We start from the raw sequence: 15027 nt of genomic DNA on the forward strand, positions 1-15027 counted from the left end.
AAAAGGCAGTGGAAACCGCAAATATTGATATAACAAGCAGTAAACTTCCATGATATGTTGTGTGGTCCCTCCCATTACAACTCAGTAAAGAATGCAGTTTGTTAGGCACACCCTTTAAGTGGCAACAAGTCAATTTGATGGAAACCGATCTCAGGTGGAAAAAATGTGCATATTGTTTTTATGCAGGTTTTAGAATATCTGCCACCAATTGGAGGAAAACCTAGCAACAGATAACACATTTTCCCAAACAATACATGACTTAAAGAATGAGAAACTGTATCTAGAATGAGAAACTGGCAGTCTATTGGGGTGCCACAGGGTTCAATTCTCAGGCAGACTCTTCTCTGTATACATCAATTATGTCAATTTCACAACAAAGCCTCCTTCACTCATGCTGTCCAACTGACTATCCTACCGATCCTTGACTTCGGCGATGTCATTTATCAAATCAAATTTTATTTGTCACATACACATGGTTAGCAGATGTTAATGCGAGTGTAGCGAAATGCTTGTGCTTCTAGTTCCGACAATGCAGTAATAACCAACAAGTAATCTAACTAACAATTCCTAAACTACTGTCTTATACACAGTGTAAGGGGATAAAGAATATGTACATAAGGATATGAATGAGTGATGGTACAGAGCAGCATAGGCAAGATACAGTAGATGGTATCGAGTACAGTATATACATATGAGATGAGTATGTAAACAAAGTGGCATAGTTAAAGTGGCTAGTGATACATGTATTACATAAGGATGCAGTCGATGATATAGAGTACAGTATATACGTATGCATATGAGATGAATAATGTAGGGTAAGTAACATTATATAAGGTAGCATTGTTTAAAGTGGCTAGTGATATATTTACATCATTTCCCATTAATTCCCATTATTAAAGTGGCTGGAGTTGAGTCAGTGTGTTGGCAGCAGCCACTCAATGTTAGTGGTGGCTGTTTAACAGTCTGATGGCCTTGAGATAGAAGCTGTTTGTCAGTCTCTCGGTCCCAGCTTTGATACACCTGTACTGACCTCGCCTTCTGGATGATAGCGGGGTGAACAGGCAGTGGCTCGGGTGGTTGATGTCCTTGATGATCTTTATGGCCTTCCTGTAACATCGGGTGGTGTAGGTGTCCTGGAGGGCAGGTAGTTTGCCCCCGGTGATGCGTTGTGCAGACCTCACTACCCTCTGGAGAGCCTTACGGTTGAGGGCGGAGCAGTTGCCGTACCAGGCGGTGATACAGCCCGCCAGGATGCTCTCGATTGTGCATCTGTAGAAGTTTGTGAGTGCTTTTGGTGACAAGCCGAATTTCTTCAGCCTCCTGAGGTTGAAGAGGCGCTGCTGCGCCTTCTTCACGATGCGGTCTGTGTGAGTGGACCAATTCAGTTTGTCTGTGATGTGTATGCCGAGGAACTTAAAACTTGCTACTCTCTCCACTACTGTTCCATCGATGTGGATAGGGGGTGTTCCCTCTGCTGTTTCCTGAAGTCCACAATCATCTCCTTAGTTTTGTTGAAGTTGAGTGTGAGGTTATTTTCCTGACACCACACTCCGAGGGCCCTCACCTCCTCCCTGTAGGCCGTCTCGTCGTTGTTGGTAATCAAGCCTACCACTGTTGTGTCGTCCGCAAACTTGATGATTGAGTTGGAGGCGTGCGTGGCCACGCAGTCGTGGGTGAACAGGGAGTACAGGAGAGGGCAGCGAGGCGGACATCTCTGTCGGCGCCGGAAGGTATTTACACAATAGCCTCCAACACTCTACTCAGCAAATTGGATGCAGTATATCACAGTGCCATCCGTTTTGTCACCAAAGCCCCATATACTACCTACCACTGCAACCTGTATGCTCTCGTTGGCTGGCCCTCGCTTCATACTCGTCGCCAAACCCACTGGCTCCAGGTCATCTATAAGTCTCTGCTAGGTAAAGCCCCGCCTTATTTCAGCTCACTGGTCACCATAGTAGCACCCACCAGTAGAACTCGCTCCAGCAGTTCTCTCACTGGTCACCTCCAAAGCCAATTCCTCCTTTGGCCACGTTTCCTTCCAGTCTATGACTGGAACGAACTGCAAAAATCACTGAAGCTGGAGACTCATATCTCCCTCACTAGTTTTAAGCACCAGCTGTCAGAGCAGCTCACAGATCACTGCACCTGTACATAACCCATCCCCCATACTGTTATTTATTTTGCGCCATTGCACCACAGTATCTCTACTTGCACACTCAACTTCTGCACACTCCAGTGTTTAACTGTTATATTGTAATTATTTTGCCACTACGGCCTATTTATTGCCTATAGACTTTTTCTATTGTGTTATTGACTGCATGTTTGTTTATTCCATGTTTAACTCTGTGTTGCTTGTGTCGCACTGCTTTGCTTCATCTTGGCCAGGTCGCAGGTGTAAATGAGAACTTGTTCTCAACTAGCCAACCTGGAGATTTAAACATTTTAAAAAAAAAAATATTATTTTTTTAAATCTAGAAAAGCATGGGAAAACTCCACTGCTGTGACAATGAGGCCAACATAGATACAATTCCGATAGCTTTAGTTCATTCATTTGTCTGCCAGCACAGCAAACTGAACGAAGTAAGCTAACCTTGAGATGGTATAGCCAAATAGTGTTGGTGTAGAAGGATAAAGTACTTAATGTGGCTTGTTGTTTCGCCATAACAATAGCATGCAGTGTTATAATTTCCCTGGCACATACAGTACAAGTCAAACATTTGCACACACCTACTCATTCAAGGTTTTTTTTAAAACTATTTTCAACATTGTAGAATAATACTGAAGACATCAAAACACATATGGAATCAACACATATGGAATCATGTAGTAAGCAAAAAAAAGATATTTTATATTTGAGATTCTTCAAATTAGCCACCCTTTGCCTTGATATTCTCTCAACCAGTTGTCATCCAGAATTGTATTTATTTTCCAAGCTATGGCACACAATATTTTACATAAAGCAGGTTTTTAAAAGGACCAAAAAGTTGCCTGCTTTGTGGTTTTATTTTTGGCATGGAAAAAACGTTGTGACAATGGTGTCGTCTGCTCATGGATGACCCTACTGCTCATCCATCAAATTTAAATCTGATTTTGACTGAAAGTAGTACCCTAATATGGACAGATGGCTTAAGCAAAACATTTGGGAAAGAGCCTAAAAATTGTCGTGATGAAAAAAAAAATAAGCCATGTGTGTGGTTTTGGTTTGTGAGGACTGGTGAAATTCCACAGTGTGCCATCACAGCAGCAAGATTTGTGACCTGCCACAAGAAAAGGGCAACCAGTGAAGAACACACACCATTGTAAATACAACCCATATCTATGCTTATTTATTTTATCTTGTGTCCTTTACCATTTGTACATTGTTAAAACACTAATATATATATATATATATAATGACATTTGTAATGTCTTTATTGTTTTGAAACTTCTGTATGTGTGATGTTTACTGTTAATTTTTATTGTTTATTTCACTTTATATATCATCTACCTCACTTGCTTTGGCAATGTTAACACATGTTTCCCATGCCAATAAAGCCCGTGAATTGAAAGGATATAAACAACACCCTATGAGTTCTGGTGCTGAAGGGGTGTGTTCTTGTTTGTTTGCTACAGACATAGCTTGAACTGAAGGAGTAGGCTACAGCGCAGCCAGCCGTGCTGGTCTCATCCCACTCCATTTGAAGAAAGACAATCGTTCAGGAAACCTTTTTACCCATTTCCTACAGAGAAAATATTTTGGTATCAACACAGAACTGGCTTGACTTACGGCTGGGAATGGAATACACTGATAAGTAGGCCATACAAGGACGGCAGTCTCACATGGACGGGAAGTTATGAGTCTCATAGTAGGTTATATGAAGGATAGCCACCTAACACTATAAATGGACTACATAAATCACATGCATGAATTATTGAAACTCCAACAACCTCCATCTAAACATGGACCACCAGCTCTTTGTTTAAAAAGACAAGCTGGAATTGAGAAACAACACTCATGTTGCAATTAGCCGAGGTATATTTCCTAGAGGTATCATTTGAGCAACTGAACAGCTCAAAAGGACTAGCTCACTGACAGTTTAAAGTTCTGACAACCCCAGAGGGCAATGGTGTAAATATAACGTGACAGCTTGGGATGTGGAAGTCAGTGCCTTGACAGCAGACACTCTCTGATGGCACTCTAGGCACTAAGGGTGGAGTGTACAGTAAGCTACCATCCAGCTTCCACATTTACCCACAGTCTTAGAAACTAAACTGTATCGGACAGTCTGTGCCCACCACACAATGATAAGTGAATATCATTTACAGGTCTGAATCCTTCAGCTACTGCTGTACATCATAAGTGTGTGTGATGGAGAGTAGGAATGGGTAACTTGCTGGCTAACATACCTGATGCCAACATAACGTTTCTTAAATCTTAACCAAATTACTAAAATCGTCTGTTACTAAAAACATATCTGTAGAAAAAAAAACTTCAAAATTGTTTGTTTGAGCTGGTAAAAATGTCTGTGGCTAGACTATACTTTGGCTAGCTAGCCAGTCAACCCATTTCATCGCCCACCTTTAAAAACAACTAACATCAGTGAGTTGGCTGATGATAAAGCCACATTTACTCGCGATTACAAATGTGAAACCGGATAAAATATTAACTAGCCACCTTATCAACTGACATCGACAAGTAGACATTTGGGACGTTGCTAACGTTAGCTAGGTAACGTAGCTAGCCAATGTTACCTTCTCGGGCAAACTAGCTAGCAAATTGGCTAGCCAACATTAACTGCTAAGTTAACAGTCCTAGTGAGAAGAATGTGAGTGAATTGGAAAGCAAGCATGACAACTGACTTGCTAACGTTATCTAGTTAGATCGTGTTATGTACTACCTGGCACATTGTTGCCGAGTCTACGTTAGCTAGCAAGTCCATAAAGTTTTCAGCCAGGGCAGCACACAACGCGGAGCAAGCTAAGCTAACGCTACCCAGACTGTCGGTGTCAACAAGAAACTAAGATAGCTGACTGTCTGTCTACTCACTGTTGGTCATCTTCCAGAAGTCCAGGATCGCCTTGTTCTGGAGTCTCTACTGGCACTTCTTCGGCTGGGCCCACTTTGATACCCGTCCCGCTGTTCTTGTTCTTCAGAATACCTTTTATTGGCCGGGGAGCTGCCATTTCCACAAGCGCTAGGTCACTCACTGGAGAGTGGTTGTCAATTATCAGAACTAGTTGGTACGCGGATGCACCTTAATTTTGTGCCCTTTGCTTTTATGATTCAAAAAGACAAAATCCCGATTCGGTTACAACTGTTCCTGCACTCCAAACTCTCGGTTGTTTCATTAACACGCTTAACTTCACCGCTGAAAGTATTTGGCATGCCCCCCGACGTCGCACGCTGTTGTGTCTGTGGCAACCACTGAAGTACAGGAGGCGACGAGCGGCAAAAACACAGCAGTCGCCGACAGTCGTCACGACTGACCACAGACACAAAGTCATAAACCCCGCCCGTTTCTACAATTCCTCCTCTTAAAATCTGATTTTAATCTAACCCTAATCCCTTAACCGTAACTATAGCCTCACTGCCAACTTTATGTCTAACCTTACATTAGGACCAAAAAGCTTTAGTTTTCATGATTTTTGACGATATAAACCATTTTTATTTTATAGCTGTGGTAACTAGTGACAACCGTCGCCGACACCCTCTTATTTTTTATCATCGCGAGAATATAGAGTTGCTATAACAACGCATTCTTCCCAGTGACCTGCAAAGGTAGCCATACTTATTGTGGCACTGGGTTATAATTCAGGGGTAGGTTTGGCAACTCCAGTCCTCGAGGTCCTGATTGGTGTCACACTTTGTCTCCATCCCTAGAAAACACAGCTGATTAATCAAATTGCATTTTAAAATGAAGATCATAATTAGTTGATTATTGGAGTCAGGTGTGTTTGCTGGGGCTGGGCAAAACTGTGACAACAATCAGGCCCTTGAGGACTGAAATTGCCCACCCCTGGGTTATACACATATATAAATGCCTAATGGCTCATAATAATGGCTGGAATGACGCAAATGCAATGGTATCAAACACATTTAAACCATGTGTTTGATACCATTCCACCTTTTCCGCTCTATCCATTTCTATGAGCCCGTCCTCTCCAATTAAGGTGCCACAAACCTCTGTAATTTGTTTTCACAGACATACAAAGCATTTGGAAAGTATTCTTCAGTAATACTTTTTCCATATTTTGTTACGTTACAGCCTTTTTATAAAATTGATGAAATAAACATTTTTCCTCATCAATCTACATACAATATCCCATAACGACAAAGCGAAAACAGGTTTTTAGACATTTTTGCAAAAGTATTAAAAAATAACAGAAATACCTTATTTACATAAGTATTCAGACCCTTTGCCATGAGACTCGAAATTGAATTCAGGTGTATCCTGTTTCCATTGATCATCCTTGAGATGTTTCTACAACTTGATTGGAGTCCACCTGTGGTAAATTCAATTGATTGGACATGATTTGGAAAGGCACACACCTATCTATATAAGGTCCCACAGTTGACAGTGCATATCAGAGCAAAAACCAAGCCATCAGGTCTAAGGAATTGTCCATAGAGCGCTGAGACAGGATTCTGTCGAAGTACAGATCTGTGGATGGGTACCGAAAAATGTCTACAGCATTGAATGTCCCCAAGAACACAGTGGCATCCATTCTTAATGACAGAGCTCCAGAGTTCTTATGTGGAGATGGGAGAACATTCCAGAAGGACAACCATCTCTGCCCCACTCCACCAATCAGGCCTTTAATGGTTGAGTGGCCAGATGGAAGCCACTCCCCAGTAAAAGGCACAACAGGCCGCTTGGAGTTTGCCAAGAGGTCCCTAAAGGACTCTGACCATAAGGAACAATATTCTCTGGTCTGATGAAAACAAGCTTGAACTCTTTGGCATGAATGCCAAGCGTCACGTTTCGAGGAAACCTGGCACCATTCCTATAGTGACGCATGGTTGTGGCAGCATCACAAAAGTATCCCATACATTGAAGTATATTTTAAGTTGTCAAATACCCCAAATGTACATAAGTCTCACTGCCAGATCACAACAGGCTGAACAGAAACTGGAGCTAAATTATGGTTAAGGACAAATCAACCTTACGACCACAAGGTGTCATCGTATACTCATATCAAAATGATTTCATATTTTTGTAAGATATATATATTCTTCTTTTTACAAAACATACGACAGCATACAAACATCAACACACCTGCTCACACCCCCATCTCCATCATACTCCTCTATAAACTCGTCATCTCTGTATACCTGTCGCAAGAACCACTTAGTTCTCACTCCCCCCTATTTGAGATATCTACTGCAGCCCTCATCCTCCACATACAACACCCGTTCTGTCAGTCACATTATGTTTAAGGCCCCAAAAGCGCACACATCTCTGGGTCGCTCCTCTTTTCAGTTCGCTGCAGCTAACGACTGGAATGAGTTGCAACAATCACTCAAACTGGACAGTTTAATCTCCATCTCTTCATTCAAAGACCCAATCATGGACACGCATACTGACAGTTGTGCATTCCTTGCATGAAGTGTTGTTGTCTCTACGTGCTTGTCCTTTGTGCTGTTGTCTATGCCCAATAATGTTTGTACCATGTTTTATGCTGCTACCATGTTGTGTCGCTACCCGGTTATGTTGTGTTGCTACCATGCTGTGTTGTCATGTGTTGCTTCCTTGCTATGTTGCTGTCTTAGGTCTCTCTTGTCGTGTGTGTGTGTTTTCCTATATTTATATTTTATTCATTTATTTTTTAACCCAGCCTCAGTCCCCGCAGGAGGCCGTTTGCCTTTTGGTAAGCCGTCATAAGAATTTCTTCTTTGAAGCTATAGGTCCTCTGTGGCTAAATTGTAGGGCTTCTCATGACGTTTTAAAATATTCTGAATTATTTAATTTATTTCTGAAACAGACAGCAGTAATTCCATAACTTTAGAAAATTCCCCCAGAACCCTTCACGCAGCTATGATTATATAAGGAAACAAATTATGAAGTTCAATTCTGGAGAGATGAGGGGGCAGGATAATTGACGAAGAGGCAACTCGAATGAACTTTGATCGCTTTTATTATAATTGTTACATAGCAAAAAGTGAAAATTATTTTTCATGGCACGAGAGGTAGCGGATTCGGCCAAATAGGTTCCGGAATAAAGCAGTCCAGAACGGAAAGGCTCGAATTAAGCACTGATTTGAAGTACCTCGGCCTCTACCTGCTGAGTAAAAAGATTATTAAACGAGATTCAGTGGGCTTGTCATTCACAGTCTTCATGAAAAATCAAGTACATTTGATCTAAATGTGGGTATACGAGGCCATCTAGTGGTCACCGGATTTAAAAAAATCTATGTAAGCTAAGAGGTCATGCGATGCCATATATTTGACGCAGATATTTATTATTCAACATGTATTGTCATTGACTGGAACAAAATATAATTGTATGAGCTATGCCTCTGTACCGGTGTTGTTACACCCCTCTACTATGTTGCTTGGTGGATCTTGTTCTGCATGCCTGCTTCACTTATATTCAATGTGTCGTCATGCTTTTGTGCATGCACGCTGTTAACGGTCATACCCGTCTTGCTAGCTAATTTAGCTAGCTCATCAACCAGTATTTTACTCGCTTTTTCTGCACGATAGCACTTATTAAAGCCTTGAAACTCATGGGGACCTCACTGTTGCCTCGCAACCTTCCGGTTACTCGTCCAAGGCTCTAACCACTAGGCTACCCTGCCGCCCCTGGCTTACTTGCCAGCAGGGTTGCATCGGTTTCCATTGGATGTGACAGCTTGTTAGGCTGGCTAGCTAGGTAGCTAATTCGCTAACGCGAACTGTTTATCATGAAGCAGCCTATGCTGACAAGCGTCGCTAGCAACTAGCTAACATGGATAAAGTCTAGTCGTGGGTCCACAAAATCAAACAAATGGTACTGAACTGATGACAAAATCATGTTTCGAAATTGTAGTATTTTATGTTTTTTGTTGTTGTTAATTAATGACATTGCGAATATAACATTTTTTTGTCATTTGACTACCGGTATGTATTTAATCCGGTTTCGGCATGAGAAAAGTATTAATCGCAAATTCCAGCACTAACGGATACCGGGAAATAGAAGTAAGAGAACCGGTCACGAATGCGGAGCCACGCCCTAAAATAACATGTGACCACAAGGCGTTTGTGACACATTCATGTGTTCCAACTTTGTCTTTGTCTGGAGGTTCTAAATTGCTTATGAGCTTGGCTTCCCTTCATAAAGAATCTGATTCTTGTACTTTACAGCTGTGTTTTCCTACAGTTAATAATAATACTAGCAACAAAACAGATTTCATTCCTTAAAATGATTTTACCAGATGGAAGAAAATAATAAGGTAGGCCTAAACTGTAATAAGATATACCTTAAAGACTGCTTGTGTTTAATCCTGAATCAAGTTGCCCCTCTTGTACTGGGATAAAACAATAGGCAAGCCATGAACCTTATGCAGGAGTGCATGTGTGTTGCAGACACACCTGGGTTCTAGACTGGCTGAGGTAAACATTTTAGGAAAGCCTGGGTTTTTAAATCCCGGTGAAAGCAGATATGACAAGGTTTGTCAATGTCATGTTGCCCTTCTATTTAGATGAAACTAGCGAAAAGGATAATTTTTCTTCTCTTTGTCCACATTCTAGCAAAAAAACATGTTCATGCTTTAGGGCTGGTGGGCTGCATACATATTGGTCAAATGTAGAGTGTGTGGGGGGATATATGGATATTTTTATTTTACCTTTATTTAACCAGGCAAGTCAGTTAAGAACAAATTCTTATTTTCAATGACAGCCTGGGAACAGTGGGTTAACTGCCTGTTCAGGGGCAGAATGACAGATTTGTACCTTGTCAGCTCGGGGGTTTGAACTCGCAACCTTCCGGTTACTAGTCCAACACTCTAACCACTAGGCTACCCTGCCGCCCCATATAATGGGGTTTAGGCCTACACTGTCTTCATCCTCTAAACTCTGGATGTTTACTAACTTTGGGAAGTTGGAAACACAAGCATCTTCATATACAATAGGTTGAATTTGTACCTTTGAAACAATGTCAGATTTTCAACATTATATACACTTTCAGAAAAAAAACAATAGGCTGGGCAGCACCTCAGCCCAGGATCGAACCCCATCCAGGGTTTTAACTACACCCAGCCCTGCTTAGCTTTAATATGTCACTGACTACTACCAATATGCTATTGTGAGAATTATTATTGAGAGATCTCTTAATAACAACATATATTCAGTGTTAATATCGAAGTCATTCTAAGGGGTAGGTTTGACAAAGCAAATGAGTGAGTGAGTCTTTGACATGAAGACAGTGGTTAGATTCTGCCATTGGGACTGCTCTGATGTTGTTTCCATTCTCTCCTGGTTATGACCATAGAGCCTTGTCCCAGTCTCTAGACCTGCCTGTCTGTGTGGTGGATGACCACCTGACCTCTGAAGCTGTCAATGAGATGGTAAGTTGACCTTGTCATTTCATATTACAACATTAATCCAATAAAATGTTATAGTGATGCTATCATTGGCAATGTTGATGTACCACAACCATCTCTGTTGTGTTTCAGTTGTTTAATTTGTCCAACTTTGCCAATGCTCCTCCACTCTCTAACGGTTCATAAGTTCTTTCAGTATGATATTTGTTGTATATTAAGTTTGATATTAAGTTTTATTATTTGCAATATAATTACATTTCTACCAGGAGCAGAGCAATTCTACCAGGAGCAGAGCAACCTCAGTGATGGAAACCACAGAAGAGGGGAAGCTCAACAATGTGGAACATCAGACACTTATGGACTTCCTTCAAAACCTAACTGAGAAGTATGTTCTGTTTTCTTTGGTACTATCACACCTTCAAGGAAATAGGATCAAATTAGAAACTGATCAATCGGAAAAAAATGTTCATTGCTAGAAAAGTTGTCATATTGCAATTTTGCCAAAAAACTGACACAAAGCAAGTATAACTTCACGATCAGGCAAATAATTAAATAAAAACTATTCTGCCACGCATCCTGATATGACAACATTTATAACAATATTGTTTTCAGGCAATGGAGGGGGATTCGTGAGGGCATGTTTGACCCGGTAAGATCATGTTACTGACAATTAGATTAGATTACCATGAAAACTCTGCCTAATGTTTAACCTTGTTCATAAGCTTTTGAAAGACTCACTATGCAACATTTTAAAACACTTCTTCTGTTTCTGGAATACAGCTGACAAAACAACAGCTTGCCGGCTTGTGTCTGAGGATTGTCCAGTTTTTATCGGACAAGCTGATGCAGATCATCATCCCAGGTCTTTACGAACTACTGGGCATCCAAGATGCTGCCTCCTCTCCATTGTCACAGAGATCTCTCACAGCGTCACTCACCAGTCTGTTAGACGATAAGACTAACACCAAGTCCCGCGTGAGATTTACTGAGGCTGGTGTACCTAAGAGGCCAGGCAGTCGAAAGTCTTACAATAGCTTTCGCATCCCGACTCCCTACCCTTCCTCCAACTGTATTAAGCAGGAAGAGGAGAAAGAGCAGGAATCACAACTTAAGTTCAAGGAGATTTACCTGACTAAGGGCAGTGGAAGCTACCTGCCCAAGGGGGCCATGAGGTATGTTCTTAAAGGGAAATTTAACAACTTCATATTCATCTCCAGCATCACCATATGTGAAAATTACACATTTCCATGCTTTGTAGTAAAAAAAATATAGAGGGATGTAACTGTTTCCAATTGTGCTGAGAAATTAGTGTTTTTTGAGGTTGGTTTGGTTTCGATTCAAATATTTTAAAAAATAATCACGGTTTTGGATTTCAATACTTTTTTAGACATTGAATGCACTATGGATTATGTGTGTTGAATGCTGTAACAACACATAATAAAACAATGAATGAAAGTCCCATGATGGTAGTGACTGTCCATTACTGTTTATGACTTATCAACCATCATTTACTTTCTCATATAAAATATTTATTTGATGACTTTATTAATTCATTCCAAGTCATCAACTCATCTCTATAGAGCTGCTGCTTATCCTGTCTGACAAAATCACTATTTTAGTAGTTCTTCTAAGTAAATAAGACCTACTTTTATGACCGCTGAACACCAACTGTCAATCACTTAGATCATGTATTTCCAGTTAGAGAATCCTCGCAACGCAACTGCTTTTTATCTCTCTCGTCTCTCCGTCTCAGTCAATGAGGTTTCCGTATCTGCTCCACACAGAGTGGACAAGTAAGTGGGCGTGCAATGGATTATGGGAATTAATTGCCATATTTTCTGTGCTAAACTATGTAGAATATTGGCCTGTTGGAAACTACAACTCCCTACTACATTGCATAGTTCGTGCTTGATCTGATTTATCTCTACAGAAACTGAGCATCGAGCTCACAGAAGAAGAAAAAAATTAACTATATGGAATTCAAATAATTGAGCCCGACGTCGGTCAATTAGTTGTTTAAAAACCGAAAAATAACAAAAATGTTGGTTAAATGCTCAGCTCTAGATTCTAATGACATCATCAGTGTGCATCGTGTGATTTTAACCAATTATGAGTAGGCATTGCCTACTAATTGGTTGATGATGTCATAGAAAACACTTATCTTCCTCTTTCTTTTTTACTACAAAACATAGAAATGCCCGTTTTTCACATATGCTGATGTTGGGGTGGTGCTGGAGATGATGAATATGAAGTTGAAACATTTAGAAATTTCCCTTTTAACATTTCTTCAAACTGCCTTGTATTTATGATTGTCCTTGAAGTTATTAGAAGTTACAGTATTTGAAGTTTATAGCTATTTGGATTTTTGTAGAGGATAGATATGGCCAGGATAGATAGATATCTACAGGCCAGTTTCAATACAAATGACTTATACAAAATACATTTTATTGGGCTTTAGAAATTAAGCAGTTAGGCTGACATCACACTAAGGTTTTTTCTCAGAGAAACAGCAGCGTTTTCCTCATTGTTTTCAATGGTGCAGATGTATTTGACACACTGAATGTGCATCACAGCCTAACATATTATTTGTTTGACTTTGATGATTTCTGTTGTTTTTTTCCAAGGACTCTAACCTCTCTGTCTGATGTGCAGAAGAAAACAACCAACTCTGAGACGCTACAAGTCCTCTTAGGTGTCTCAGAGGACACCCTCGTCACCTGTGTGCAGGACAGCCTGCAAGGTTCTCTCTCCAAACTTGCATGCATGTCCAATTCTCCATCTGGAAGTGCAGGCTCTATGATGCTAACCCCTGCTGTAATGGCAGAGTTGGCTAAAGATGTCAAGTCGGCCTTATCAGTGGTCGTTAAGAGTGCCTCCGCAAGTCAAACCTCTCTAGTGACACCGGTAAGGGGAGACTCACAGACCAAGGTGACTGAGAGCATGGTGAGAGAGCTGGCTGCTAAACTTGAAAAAGTTGACCAAGAGAGCAAGAGTCTAACAGGGCAAGTCATGACCACCATCTCTGACACAATGGTGGCTTTTGTTGACGAGAACAAACAGAATTTGCTGGAAGATCTGAAGGACAAGATCACGTTTTTGGCATCGCATGTTGGCTTCATTGAGGATCTTGATGCCCTGATAAGGAAATACGAGAGCAGCTACAATATTGGTGAATCTGGTTCCTCCTGCACGCTCACATCTAAGAGCATCCAAAAACTCTCCAGCCGGGAGTTTCAAACATCAGCAATACAAGCAGTGAGTGGAGTTCTTGCCAAAAAAGTCAGTAGTTTGAGCTTTCCTAGTTCAGTCATTCAGTCTGAGTTAACAGGTGCTGTATCAGGTCAAACATTGTCTGGCATTGTAAAGACAGAGTCAATTCACCCAGTGGGCTCAGCAGCGTCAGTAGTTGTTAAGACTTTCGTGTCAGATATGAAGTCCTTGGCTGAATCTGAAGAGAGTCCCCAACAGAAGAGTGCCTGGTCTGCTGCTGTTCACATTTACCACAGCATCCAAAACAACTTGAAAGATTATTTCGGCAAGCTTCAGCGATGTGCCTTAAAGAGCATTGTCACATCTGATGACAACATCACAAATGCTGAGTTTAAGGAGACAGTTCCACTTCCTTGCTTAGACATGAAATATAGGCCCAGTAAGAGTGAGCCTCAGTTGCCAGAGTCCACTGGTGAAGTTACTTTACAAAGAGGCCTAAGTGAGAGCTCAAAACTTCTTTGGGCACAAACTGAGTCAGAAGAAAGCAAGCTCCTTCTGACAACTTGCACCAAAGATGTCATCTCAGAGCTTCTGGTCTTGTACAACACTGAGATGTCAAAGGAGGACCCCCTGTACACTGTTGGAGAAAAAGGATCAGGCTTCTCTATTGAGAGAGAGAAATTTGTAGAGGGTGTTCTGGCTCAGCTTGGGGATATCTCCCATTCCAGGGCCTCATCACCAATAGTATGTGAGTTCCCCTGTCAAATTGAGGACAGCAGAAGTAAGGCCACAGCTTCTTTGACCAGTCTGTTAGATTGTATTAGAAAACTCTCAAGTGAGGAATTTAAGAGAAATGCCACTCAAGCAGTGAGTGAGTTCCTAGTTAAAAAGTCCACCAGTAGCTTAACTAGTGCAAAGCCTGCTTATTCTGTAGCATCCAGGTTTTGTTCCATTCAACACCAGTACACATGGTCAAAGGATATTTGTGCGGATTCTGCTGCCTTTGGCATCATTGACACATTTGTGGAAGACCTGCAGAGCTTGTCGCGACCTGCAGAAGTAGAGGAGAGAGAACCTGACCTCCAGGAAAATGCACAAAAGCTACAGAGCAGGATCTGGTCTGCTACCACTAGTTTATATAACAATATTAAGAAGACATTGAAGGACTTCATCATTCATCAGCGGAGGTCAGACATGCTGAGCAGAATGTCTAGTCATATACCCACAGAGGACTCTGGACATCTTGGGACTAAGGAGCACATTTGTTTGGCAAGCCAGGACTTGAGGCAAGCTAGTAAGAGTGTGCCTCACTT

At 41.2% G+C, this 15027-nt stretch overlaps 1 protein-coding gene across 2 annotated transcripts in view; it reads right to left on the reverse strand.

The window, feature by feature from the left end:
• The window catches only part of ppp1r2 (protein phosphatase 1, regulatory (inhibitor) subunit 2), a 34956-nt gene extending 29331 nt beyond the window's left edge, over window positions 1-5625 (reverse strand). The window contains exon 1 of one of the 2 annotated variants that reach the window (XM_064952576.1): window positions 5030-5608. In XM_064952576.1, the coding sequence (XP_064808648.1) occupies window positions 5030-5166 (137 nt within the window). In that variant the 5' untranslated portion in view covers window positions 5167-5608. Of the gene's footprint in view, window positions 1-5029 lie in introns of both variants that reach the window. The other variant, XM_064952575.1, reaches the window with a different exon arrangement.
• Window positions 5626-15027: the final 9402 nt, after the last annotated feature.

Source organism: Oncorhynchus masou, chromosome 31, assembly GCF_036934945.1.
Source record: "Oncorhynchus masou masou isolate Uvic2021 chromosome 31, UVic_Omas_1.1, whole genome shotgun sequence".
Taxonomy (NCBI): Eukaryota; Metazoa; Chordata; class Actinopteri; order Salmoniformes; family Salmonidae; genus Oncorhynchus; species Oncorhynchus masou.